Source organism: Schistocerca gregaria, chromosome 8 (assembly GCF_023897955.1).
Source record: "Schistocerca gregaria isolate iqSchGreg1 chromosome 8, iqSchGreg1.2, whole genome shotgun sequence".
Classification (NCBI taxonomy): domain Eukaryota; kingdom Metazoa; phylum Arthropoda; class Insecta; order Orthoptera; family Acrididae; genus Schistocerca; species Schistocerca gregaria.
Genome location: NC_064927.1, coordinates 208344091 through 208358116, shown reverse-complemented (window position 1 = coordinate 208358116; position 14026 = coordinate 208344091). Strand labels below are relative to the sequence as shown.

Below are 14026 nucleotides of genomic sequence, written 5' to 3'. Positions count from 1 at the left end.
CGTGGAGACAACAAGCGACCGCAGTCTGACATTCGAATTTGCGGCCCTTGCCTCGGGATGCATCTGGCGTGTGTTGGAAGCCAGGATGCCTACCCATGGTAGCAAGCCATGGAGTGGCCCGCTGCTGGCTGGCTATGGACCTCACGTCGGCGTCAGAGGGTCGAATCAGCGATCCATCGTGGACTGGAATGCTGGCACCCCATCTGCTGCTACGTGTAGCTGCTGGTGTGACACGCCCCACCATCCAGGAGAGCTGCCACACCTGAATAAATCCCGTTAGAAACCTATACCTATTTATACACGGCTGTGCACCTCTGTTTTGCCATATGCGCTGCTTCACATCACGTACTCATATCACGCTATGTTGGCTAGTGGACCCCTTCTGCCTGTGATTTTGACATGCAAAACTGCTACACGTACTCTTTCAGCAATTTGACAGCCCTGTGGCCTCTATTCTACTTCACAACTGTTGGTATGCATAACTCACTGCAATCCAGCCTGCATCTGGTTGTAACTTGTGCTCAGGATACTGCACAAAACTAACTTTCCCTATCCTAAAAGGTGGTGCTGCTAGAATAGCCATATTCTACAATGCATTCTGTACATCGATGAAGTTGGAAGCACATGATAGAACATTACAGATGTGAACACAGAAATATGATCTTATGTAAATTTCTTTACACATCCAGTTACATGGAAGAGTTTATAAAAATCCCTACATCGCAATTTAAATGAAGTTACATCCATGACTGAGTGGATGAAACAACCTCATCACAAGGGTCTAATCAGAAGCAACTGGTCTTGCACTGATGGTGCTGGAAACTGGAACAACAAGACGAATGGGTCTTGGGTTGTGGGTTGATTAAGCTCGTAATAATAGTGTTAGCAACTCTTAAGGGAGTCCACTTTGAGCATGTATATATTTTTCAAAAACCCTATTTCGGCAAAAATATCGCCTATTGCAAGAGATTTTGCACAGTGTTGAGGTAATAACGTACCAGAAGCTCAGTGACAGCAATAATATTCCGCTACCTGGAAATGTAAAGCCAAACAATGTTTTCATATTTGGCAATGTTGCAGTGCAAAATCTGGATGAGATCTGGAGATTTGTACAGGCTGACTGCTACTGCCATGCAGAAGCGCTCCTCAATCACTGCCAGAGTGTTGTTTACTCTTCATGCTTCACTGTCCATGTTAATACATAGATAAAACTAACACATATCGATAAATGGAACATTGCAATACACTAACCTGGGATCGTTCAGTCAAATGGGCATACATAATTCCACTTTTAAAAGTATTTTGTTTGTAAATGGAATGACACTGAGTGTCACATGAAAGATGTGATGAGCGATATTGGTTTGTATGACATTGTAGTGCCTGTGTTGTTAAGAAGAACGATGGAATGTATACATGTATAATAATCAATAATGTTGTGCATTAATACTGTAATTCCAAATGTTGAACAACAGAGATGCTGCTGCTGTGATAACTGCTATTCTTATTTACAAGCAGAAAAAACTGGATGAGAAATCGTTTCAAAGAGCATCAAAGATTATTCATGGAAATTTGTTGAGACAATTGAGACTGAACAAAAACAATTATTATAATAATTTTTTCTACATTAACGGTCCAGCATATGATACTTTACTGGAAATGGTTGTCCCCACACAAACGCGTCTGCTCTTGAACCTTCTCCCCCTCCAGAGAGATTTCTGCAGATACCCATTTCCCTGTTATCAAACAATATGCAGTGACAAATGATGCAGTTGGTGTTCATCTATAATGCTACAATGCCTTGCTACTGGCAATTCTTTTGATACTTGCAGTGTTTGAGACATAGTTATGGAAACATGTCATGAAATAATAAATGCACTAAAGGATTACCTTTGGGTAAGTAATGTATACACATAGATAAATATTTATGTATAGTTTTATTCATAACTTTGCAGTAATTATTTTCTTAAAAAATATCTTCCATGGGTAAGAGCTCTGTACTTTCTGAGCAACAAGTCAGGCTGTTCATGATTCTTAAGACCTGTTCTTGTACTCATCTGTTATAACATCCCACAGTGCCAGCAGTGATTAATATATTTCAATACTTTACAATATATAACGCTCTTTCCTCTTGCTTGGAACTCATTTTTCTCACAACAACAACAAACCTCACCTGTGGCTTCGGCTGTGTAGCGTGCAAGAGACTGTTAAGGAGATTGTCAATCAAGAATGAAGAAGTTATATTCACCCTTGATCATTGTACAATGAAATAGGCTTCATCACTGAAGTATAACACAGTATGTAGTAATAATCTACACAATGATAAAATAAACAAATGTCAATAAACTATAGTATTCATAATAAAATACACTTCAGGAAAATTTCTAAGAGCTAGCATCAATAAAGTATTATAGCATAGTATGGTGTAATATCTGTGCATAATAACTGGATAGAGATTTCTTTTGCTTATGACTCATCACAGCTGCTATGCTCCCACATACTCCAAATATCTCGTGTTTGCTTAGTAGAATGTCAACAGAAATACAATCAAATGTTTTGGCTAGGATCACATAATACCAATTGCCATGTATCCCCCTCCCCCATTCACCTAAAGGTATCGGTAATCCATCAGATGCTGAAGCATCACAGGTTTGCATATTTACAAGGCGTTGCCTCCCCATACTGCGCTGATAAAAAAAAAGGACAAGAAATGGCAGGACAAGCGCCAGGAAAATGTTTCCTCCACCATGTCACAAGTGTGGGACTGGATCAGGATCAATTCCTCTGCACCCCAGCTATATAGGGCAGTGCAATCCCAAATGTCATCAGTTCGCTCCACCAGAGCTCTGGGCAAATTCATGTGCTGGCTTTTAGCAGCCCATCAGTCAGAGCCCGATCAGAAGTTTGTGCAGCAGGACCTATGGCTTTAAGGCAATATCCTGAGATGTATCTGTCAACCAGCTCCACTGAATGCTCAACGGCCAACGTTATGGATTATCAGCAGCATAGCCTTCATGTCCCACTACTTTTATTCACTGTTTGTTTCACACATATAACTGCTAGTGGGTTAGTAGTGGTATTATTTATATTGAGATTAGGATGAAATATATAATGAGATAAAAGAAATTATTCAAATAGTGAAGGGACATGAAAATTTAATAGTCATGGGTGACTAGAATTCAATAGTAGGAAAGGGAGAGAAGAAAACGTAGTAGGTGAATATGGATTGGGGAGAAGAAATGAAAGAGGAAGCCGCCTGTTAGAATTTTACACAGAGCATAACTTAATCATAGCTAACACTTGGTTCAAGAATCATGAAAGAAGATTGTATACATGGAAGAATCCTGGAGATACTAGAAGGTATGAGATAGATTATATAATGGTAAGACAGAGATTTAGGAACCAGGTTTTAAATTGTAAGACATTTCCAGGGGCAGATGTGGACTCTGACCACAATCTATTGGTTATGAACTGTACATTAAAACCAAAGAAACTGCAAAAAGGTGGGAGTTTAAGGAGATGGGACCTGGATAAACTGAAACAACCAGAAGTTGTAGAGAGCTTCAGGGAGAGCATAAGGGAACAATTGACAAGAATTGGGGAAATAAATACCCTGGAAAAAGAATGGGTAGCTTCGAGAGACGAAATAGTGAAGGTAGCAGAGGATCAAGTAGGTAAAAAGACGAGGTCTAATAGAAATCCTTGTGTAACAGAAGAGATATTGAATTTAATTGATGAAAGGAAAAATCATAAAAATGAAGTAAATGAATCAGGCAAAAAGGAATACAAACGTCTCAAAAATGAGATCGACAGGCAGTGAAAAATGGATAAGCAGGGATGGCTAGAGGACAATTGTAAGGATGTAGAGGCACATATCATAGGGGTAAGATTGATACTGCCTACAGGAAGATGAAAGAGACCTTTGGAGAAAGGAGAACCACTTGCATGAATATCAACAACTTTGAAGGAAACCCAGTTCTATGCAAAGAAGGGAATGCAGAAATGTGGAAGGAGTATATAGAGGGTCTATACAAGGGCGATGTTCTTAAGGACAATATTATAGGAATTGAAGAGAATGTAGATGAAGATGAGATAGGAGATACGATACTGCGTGAAGAGTTTGAGAGAGTACTGAAAGACCTAAGTTGAAACATGGCCCTGGGAGTAGACAACATTCCATTAGAACTACTGACAGCCTTGGGAGAGCCAGACAAAATACCCTCAGACTTCAAGAAGAATACAATAATTCCAATCCCAAAGAAAGCAGGTGTTGACAAGGGAAGCAGTGGTTGGGAAGGGAGTGAGACAGGGTTGTAGCCTATCTCCGATGTTATTCAATCTGTATATTGAGCAAGCAGTAAAGGAAACAATAGAAAAATTCGGAGGTAGAATTAAAATCCATGGAGAAGAAATAAAAACTTTGACGTTCGCCGATGACATTGTAATTCTGTGAGAGACAGCAAAGGACCTGGAAGAGTAGCTGAACGCAATAGACAGTGTCTTGAAAGGAAGATATAAGATGAACATCAAAAAAACATAACGAGGAAAATGGAATGTAGTCAAATGAAATCGAGTGATGCTGCGGGACTTGGATTAGGGAATGAGACGCTTAAAGTAGTAAAGTAGTTTTGCTATTTGGGGAGCAAAATAACTGATAATGGTCGAAGTAGAGAGGATATAAAATGTAGACTGCAAATGGCACGGAAAGCATTTCTGAAGAAGAGAAATTTGTTAACATTGAGTATAGATTTAAGTGTCAGGATGTCGTTTCTGAAAGTATTTGTATGGAGTGTAGCCATGTATGGACGTGAAACGTGGATGCTAAATTGTTTAGACAAGAGGAGAATAGAAGCTTTCTAAATGTGGTGCTACAGAAGAATGCTGAAGATTAGATGGATAGGTCACATAACTAATGAGGAGGTATTGAGTAGAATTGGGGAGAAGAGGAGTTTGTGGCACAACTTGACTAGAAGAAGGGATCGGTTGGTAGGACATGTTCTGAGGCATCAAGGGATCACCAATTTCTTATTGAAGGACAGTGTGGAGGGTAAAAATCGTAGAGGGAGACCAAGAGATGAACACAGCAGATTCAGAAGGATGTAGGCTGCTGTACGTACTGGGAGATGAAGAAGCTTGCACAGGATAGAGTAGCATGGAATGCTGCATCAAACCAGTCTCTGGACTGAAGAGCACAACAACAACAACCTTAAATGCCAAAAATGGTACAAAGCTAAGCTCCTTCTCTGAGGTGCAGCTATGCTTATGCCTCTGGTTTAGTATGAGCATGTTTTCTCCGATTTCCACCTGTTCTTCTGAAATCCAGTTCATTCTTTTGCTTTTTGGTGCAGTCGAAGATCTAATTTTTGTTACTGGTAAACAAGAATACCATAAATCTGCATATTTCCTTAAAAAGTTATTCAAGACAATCTGAGCTCCCCTTTTTGTTGATTGACAATTATATACAAAGGCCCAATTTGCATTACCTAGTCTCCCAATAAGCAACAATCTTATGTGCTCTTCCTTTTGCCATCTTGCCAGTACCACTATAGATTCTTTCATTTTAATTGGTCGTCTCTTATAGAGGGAGATGTATCTGATGAATTGATTATCAATGGTAGTTGCAAATACTGGCCCATACTGTAATGTACTCACAAGACTAACTACAATTATATTTTCATTCTATAATTCTACACAACCAAACTCTCCATCAAATTCTGAGAAATATGTAGGTATAATAGTTCTGGAAAATTTCACTTCTTCTTTGAGAAAGGTTATGCCCCACCCGACTTTCTTTGTTTTTACATGTTATGACTCCAACAACATACCTTTGAGGAAAAAATATTTTTACTTGATGTTGGGTTAAGCAATGCTCAGATACACACATATCAAAACGCTGAATGCTCTAATTCCTAAAGCTTATTTCTAATGCAACCCATATTAATTCACAAATTCTGTTAGATGATTGTTCAAACAATCATTCGAACATACAGACTTAGATTTTCTATGATTTCCCTAAATCGCTCCAGGCAAATGCCAGGATGGTTCCTTTTAAAGGCCACAGCTGATTTCCTTCCAAATCCTCTGCACAATCTGAGCTTGTGCTCCATCTCTAATGACCTTGATGCCGACGGGACATTAAAGACAATCTTCCTTCCTTCCTTTTAATTTACAGCTATTTGCTGTATACTTGAAGTTGTACACTCAGTATATATCTTTAATCCTAGTGCATTGCGACTGTTTATGTTGTGATGTTAACATACGTTGTCTTCTGTTCTCGCTGGGTCACTTTGTAAACTGTAAACAGGTGGCACAATATTTCCGGGCAGCACAGTATATTTCATAAGTTTTAAAGGTTTTGATGAGAACATTACTGACGCACAACCTTTCAATGTAACTCCTATGCATTCAAAATTATTGTTCGCCAGGAAACATTGCGCAATATTATGGACCTTCTAGGGAGCACTTAAGCATATGAAATGCAACTAATACATAGGTTCTATCTTAAGATAAAGCAGATGGCACACTACATTTCACTAGAAGAATACTAGGAAAGTGCTGTGAGGCCACAATGGAGACTGCTTTCGTAACACCTGTGCGGCCCATCCTGAAGTAATGCTGAAGTGTGTGGGAATCAAATCAAATAGGGCTAACAGGGGATTTGAACATATACAGAGAAGGGCAGGACGAATGGTAACAGATTTATCTGGCGCATGTGAGAGCGTCGTGGAGATGCTGAAGAAACTGACCTGGCACACACCTGAAAATAGTCTTAAACTATACTGAGAAAGCCATCTTATGATGTATCTTTAAATTATTAGTCTACGAATATCTACCCCCTGGCCGCCCGCCCACCCTACGTATCGCTCTCATTGGGGCCGCGAGGGAAAGATTAATTACAGTCTGCACAGTGCTTCTTCAGGCCTTCATACCTGAATGGCCAATAACAGGCAGGACGTACCCTGTGCCATGCACTTCGCATTGGTTTAATGAGTATGGATCTTGGTGGACGCTTATTCCAGAGGCCCTTCCGTCTCATTGATTCAGAATGTGACAAGTTTGAAAATTTGATTTCTTGTCCACTCCATTATTTTTTACACAACGCAACATGTACTCTGCTACACAAAGCGTTACTGAACAGAATATAAACAAATACTAGCCTCATACAGTGGTATTTAGCTGTAGCAGTTCAGAAACTATATCTTTTGATACATACCGACGCAGTAAGTGAAGCTGCCTTGTGTTTGCAACCGTCTCTCAAAATCAGTGTTTACAAACATGCTCAAAAATAGCACAAAATGCATCACATACCCAACACATTTAAAAGTTTTTGATCTGATCAGTAGTACTTCACAACGTTTTTCCCTACCCCACAACCTTTCAAAATTATTGCATAGCCAGAAATATTGAGGAATAAATGCCCGTCCAGGGGGCCGCTAGGACGACAAGAGAATCTTTGGAAGCATATCATTTGTTTACCAGTTTTTAAATGTACGGCGCTGTAATTCAAAGTTGTTCAAGTTAGAAAGGTAACTGGTATTTTATTTCTACGTTGTTGTAGTGGTCTTTAGTTGTGTGCTATCTAAGAGTTTTTATTCTGTGATACATAATATAAATTAGTCCCATACCATCGATATAAGTTTGGTTTTGAACACGGTACGTCTTAGGAACGTTTGATGTAGACGGTTGATGTTGTCATTTTACCACGATTTTGTTAAATGAATAATATATTTTTTATTGTGACTTATGCCTATTCGCCCCCTCTCTGTGAGAAGGCACTTATAAACTATTTCTAATTTACTGGTACACTTTAATTTCTTAGATTAGTCAATTTTAAAGGGCACACAAAAATCCGTAAGTGTGGAAACCTGCATTATATTCGTGTTTAAACTCATGTTTTCGGTCTACGTCAGGATTTATATGAACAAGAAACTGAAATGGTAATAATTCAGTAGTTGTCCTTACAGACGCAAAGTATATGGTTTATCGCCAAGTAGAGTAATGCTTAGCTCACTGCGAGCATCATTGTTAGGAATTCGTAATGGAAGTTAAAGGTTCTTGTCACTTTTTAACACAAAACTATTATTCTGTTACATGGGACTGCCAAAGAAATGAGGTGTATTAGCGGAAGTGGCAAGAAAACCTTATATTTAAGTTAATGCAGTAGACAATATTGGACAAGTACCTTTTTGTCGCTCCAAAAGCGTAAACTCAGTTGTGTCTTCCAAAAGCACTGGTTCTGTCTTCCCTCACTAGATTAATGGCATCATTCATCCTTTGCTCTCTCTTATTTTTTTACAGATTCCTAAAAATTTGACCGTGGGATATAATTTTTAAATGTCAGTGTTGCGGAATTGGGGGAAAATGTTGCTGTTTGCACTCGTTGCCACTTGTTTGTGTTTACAGGAAAAAAACACACTGACATAATCCCCAATGAGTTTCTAATCCACAAATCCTAAATCATAATATTTTAAAATCGTATAAAAAATTTAAAGGGGGAAAAACTGGAGATTGAAAAATTCAGGACGTCTAGCCAGCAAGGCTAATTGCACTGAGGTTCAAATTGGTGACTTACGTGACCACAAACTCTAATAGTTGCATTTTAATTTTGAAAAAGCAACTGACTACAGAAATTAGTTGAGACCAGAATCTTATGTTGTTAAAATTGTTTAGCTTTTACCCCGGTTTTCACTCGGTTCAATACAGTGGGTTTAAAAATACTTCCTAGATTCACAAGGAGGTTGTGATGTGCCTTTGAAATTTAATCTTGTGATTACTGCTATACTCCTTTGTAGTGTTTGTGGAAAAAATTTGATGATATTCTGAATTTTTAGTTCATTGGTGAGAACCTGAACTAAAAGTTATAAGATATGTTAGAGATCTTTTGAAATGTTTAAGCACTGCAACTTTCGTGTTGTGGAAAATGTTGGATTTTAGAGATAAAAAGGTCAAAATGGTGACTAACTTTTCCTATTTTGATTTATTAAGGGCTTGTGCATATTCTGGGTGATTTGTGTCAAATTATACAGGTCAAGAGTGAATGTGTCACCACTATTTCAGAACTTTCTAAAAAGAATGTATGTTGAAGTCCCACATGGCACCTCTCCAAAACTACAATATTTTGATTTCCTGGTGATTTGTTAAAACACTACAGATCTCTCTAAATGAGAGTAATTGTGAAAATATAACAAAAGGGAAAATTGAGAAATTGTAATAAAGAAACCAAAAGTGATAGTGACACGGATTTATTTTTAATAAATACTTTGTTCCCAGTAGGCCCTACTATGAGACATGATTAATACATACATACATACTTATGAGTTTTTCTTTTTGAGGAATAAACTATGAAAATTTGTAACTTTTTGCTTGTTTCAAAATTATGTTTTGAAAATATGAATAGTCACAGGGTGTTAACTGTCTTGAGAAATGCTAACTATCAGCTATGACATTAATACATGAAATTCGTAAATTGTAAAAATATTTGTATGTAAAGATGGACGAATCTGAAAATTTTTTGATTATTTAAACCCCCATCCTAAATGTCCTAAAAATTTCTACTTAGGGACTGGACATTCAAAGTAGGCCATACTTCTCTGTACAAAATGTGAGAAATTTTTTAGGAAGACCTAGCACTACTCTAGAGGTCAACAAATCATGAGCACTTAAATATTTAAATTGATTGCTGATTTGAAGTAAATATCATGCAAAGCTGGTATTTCTGAATCAAAATAATTACTTTACAACATTGTAAGTAAATGGAAAACAAGTCATGATTTGGTTCAAACACATTTTATAACAAAAATGATATATGGAATATTTATACTCATTTTTCTTTTTATGATATTATTCACACATTATTATTGTCGTCTGTCATGATTTTCCATGAATTAAAATTGCCTACACTGTAACAATCAACTCTGCACTTTGAAAGGAGGCCATCTGTTTTTTTCGTCTGTGTTTTTCATTGAACTTCTTTAGCAGAGCTGAATTTTCACACTGACAACAGTGATGCAACAAGAGCAGTACTTTTGGAAATAGGAACTGGAGGCTAATCTTTTCATGATGCCCATTGAAAAGCATTAGCAGGATAATGAGGTGTCATAAAATTATATCTTGCAGTTCATGACACACTTATTGTCTGTCCCACCCACCACTGAATGTCATACACAAAAGAAATGAAGTGACTCACTACAAAGTCTTCTATGTATACTGTGGTCTGTGCATTTTGCACACAGTAACAGGCTGCATTTCATGGAGAACGGTTCCGTTTAGAACTGTTCTTGTAATGTATATTCCCCTACTGGATGCAACCCAGTGGTGGCTTGATTGAATTCCTACTGTAGGCTTCACAGCAGACCATTCTTCTCTCTCTTTTTAAATGGAATTCCCTTAATGTTCATTCATTTAGAATTATGAGCTTCATGTTTGTTACTAATGTTGATATAGTGTGTACAAATCCAGTAGCATCTCTTATAGCATCAACAGTCTCTTCTCCTTGGATGGTTTCTATGTTTTTGAGGACTTGATTGCCTTAGTTTCAGTGCTATAGGGGGACCTCAAAGTTCTGCGACCAGCGACCTGTGCTCCTTCAGCCATTGGCTGGTGTCCAGTTGCAGTTTGACATAATCCTGGGAAGGGAGCGCCCGAGGGACTCCTTCATGATGAGGGATGCCTGAGGATGGTGTTGCTTCTCCGCCTGGAGGTTGGACAGGTTTGGGGAAGTTCCAACAATGAAAAGTGTGGGGAGTCAATGTTCCCACAATGGGTGTGGGGGGGGGGGGAGGATAGCAGGAGCCCACCCTCCCCCATACACCAGGGGAGCACGTGCAGTCAAGCGGCCTCAAGGGCCTGATGTAGAAGGCACATATGGCAAAGTTATTATTGCTAGAGAGGATGTTGTCCTAACAGACATAGCAACGTCATTGCCATATGTACAGGATACAAAGATATATTTCTTCTTGGCCTCGTGACATGTCGGTCAAGACTCTTGTATTCTTGAATTTTCTTTTCTTGTTGGAAGACGGTGCAGTCCAGTGAATAAGGGGAATGCTGCTGCTCACAACTGACACATACAGGGGAAGGGGCACAAGAGCATTTATCAGCAACAGACATTCACAATCCCTACAGATGGCACTGACATTACGACACAAAGATATATGCCTGAAATTCACGCATTTGAAACACGACATGGGAGGGTGTCATATGGTTTCACATCGTAATGGTACAAAGTTCCTTGTTGAACACCTCAAGGACAGGTTTGGGAAAGTTCCAACAATGAAAAGTGGTTCTGTTTGTCATCCGCTGCTCAGATGTGGGTGCTGCTTGCTGTAACAAGCTCATTAACATTCCTGTAACAGTCACACTCATAACAGTCTTAATATGATATAGTGTACCTGCTTCCACCACAACCTCCTTTTACAGACCAGTGATGAGATGTGTGTAAATTTGGAGTGGTGGGGGTGCACTTTGTCAGTTGTGTGCAAGGCGGACCAAAGGACAATAGGGTTGTTACTGGGGCTTCCAGCTTGGCCTCTGAAGGTGGCTCATTACCTGAAAAGTTCAATCAAATGGAAGAAAATTTGTCACTACATTTACGAGTCATCCACCGTGGTGCTACCTACTCTGGATGGGGACTCTCCCCATGGATGCGACGCAGTCACAGCAACCTGGCTGTTTAACTGCTCCCCAGAGTCCCCGTCTTATTAAGATGGCAGGGAGGGGGAGCTTCTCCCGCCGGTGAACCGCCAGATGTTCGGCCACTTGTGGTGCAGCCAGGCGAAACGGATGACAGCCTGGGGCGGCAATCGCTCGGTGGCGCAGGAGAAGAAACGCGCAGTGGCGGAGAAGGAGAACTTTGCTTCCTATGAGCCTTCTTGGAAGGTCGTTTAGTCGAAGTACTGGTTGATGGTTGGGAGTTCGAGGTATGTAGGAAGTTTTCACGGGAGGGTTCCTTCTTGGAGGCCCATGCATCTGATTTCTGGGACTTAGCCTTGACAGAAGCTGATGAAGGTGCTTGTGTCTTATGGGTGACGGGAGGAAGAGGAGGCGTTGATCGGGCGATCTTAGCACTGGCCGAACGGATGACCATAGCGCTAAAGATCAGATCACATGTCTGCGTCGACACCTCCCTGGCTGTCGGAGGAGAGGTAAGGACAGTACTGTATTTCCCCACTGGGAGCAGCTTGGGCTTCCTACTAGCAAATAGCTTGCGAGCAGCCGAGGTGGACACTTTCTCTTTGACCCGAATTTCCTGTATATAGCGTTCATCCTTGTGGATGGAACAGTCGCAGGAGGACACTGCATGAGCACCCTGACAGTTCACACAAGGAGGAGTCGGAGGTGGACAGTCACCCTCAAGGACGTCCCTGCCACAAGTGACGCATTTAGGTGCAAGACTGGGGGGGGGGGGTGTGATTAAAACGCTGAACACTGGTAGCAGCGCGTAGGTGACGGGACATAGGGGTGAACAGAAATAACGTCATAGACCGCTTTGATGCACAATGGCAGCTGAACACTATCAGAGGTCAAGAAAAGTGTCCAGGTCGGTACAAGGTCATTGTTGACCTTTTTCATGACCCTATGGACAGCCATCACGCCCAGCTCAGTGAGGAAAGACTGAATCTCCTCGTCAGTCAATCTGCCGAGTGATCTAGTATATACCACACCACGCAACGAATTCAAAGTGCAGTGAGCCTCCACCCGGACAGGGAACGTGTACAGGAGTGTGGCTCGAAGCAGTTTTTGTGCCTGAAAGGTGCTCTCAGTTTCTAACAACAATGTACCGTTACGCATCCTGGTACAAGACTTGACTTTACTAAGGCATCTACGCCCTTCTGAATAATGAAAGGGTTGACAGATGAAGAATCCTTTCCGTGCTCAGATCTAGAAACTACGAGGAACTATGGGGCAGCCACTGGGGGCTGGCAAGTTTCCATTTTTGGGCAAAAGTCAAGAGAGAGAGGAGGAGGAGGAGAAGAAGAAGAAGAAGAAGAAGAAGAAGAAGAAGGAAAATCCATTACGGAGGAATCCCCCATGATTGCCACCGTCTCCGATGGCACTCTCCTTTCTTGTGGGGACCCTCTCAGAGGGTGCTCCCGCCTTAGGTGAATGTTTACACCTCAGGTCACACCTCCCAAGAAACGGATGGAGGGACCAATTGGCATGGTGAGAAGGTGTCAGCTCAGGCAATCACCCCTCCCTGGGCTTGGCCTTTACCAGGGGGTACGTGCTTGCCTTACTTGTCTACCCAGGGCGGAGAATTACGCGTTACTCCGTCACTGGCTATGCATGCGAATGCGTGGATCGGCCTTCAGACACACACAGGGAGCAAAGAAGAAGAGGGGAAAAACAGGGACAGAGGGAGAGAAAGGAAAGTGTCTCAAACACCGAGGCGGAGGCCATAGGGTGGAGAAGAAGGCGAGGTAAAATGTAAGGAAGACAGTGAGAGAGGGAGAAGGACAAAGAAAGGAACCAAACAAAGGAAGGAAGAAACCAGATTAAGCGAAAAACCAAAATGACCACAAATGTAAGTCGTGGAACCGTCCGTCTCATTCCTTCAATTAAATTCAATATTTCTTCTGTTACCCAAGGGTTTCTACTAGCCCTCATCTTTTTACCTATTTGATACTCTGCTGCCTTCACTATTTCATTCCTCAAAGCTACCCATTCTTCTTCTACTGTATTTCTTTCCCCCATTTCTGTCAGTTGTTCCCTTATGCTCTCACTGAAACTCTGTACAACCTCTGGTTCTTTCAGTTTATTCAGGTCCCATCTCCTTATTGAATTTAATTGATGAAAGGAAAAAATATAAAAATTCAGTAAATGAAGCAGGTAAAAAGGTATACAAACGTCTCAAAAATGAGATCGACAGGAAGTGAAAAATGGATAAGCATCGATGGCTAGAGGACAATTGTAAGGATGTAGAGGCACATATCACTAGGGGTAAGATGGATACTACCTAGAGGAAAATGGAAGACCTTTGGAGAAAGGAGAAGCACTTGCATTAATATCAACAACTTTGATGGAAACCCAG

The 14026-nt window shown here is 40.5% G+C and overlaps 1 protein-coding gene across 1 annotated transcript in view; it reads left to right on the top strand.

Annotated features, from left to right (window-relative positions):
• The first annotated feature begins 10657 nt into the window (after nucleotides 1-10657).
• Nucleotides 10658-14026, top strand: part of LOC126284892 (uncharacterized) — a 93756-nt gene continuing 90387 nt past the window's right edge. The window contains exon 1 of the mRNA XM_049984150.1: nucleotides 10658-10705. Coding sequence (XP_049840107.1) covers nucleotides 10673-10705 — 33 coding nt within the window. The 5' untranslated portion in view covers nucleotides 10658-10672. The remainder of the gene's footprint in view (nucleotides 10706-14026) is intronic.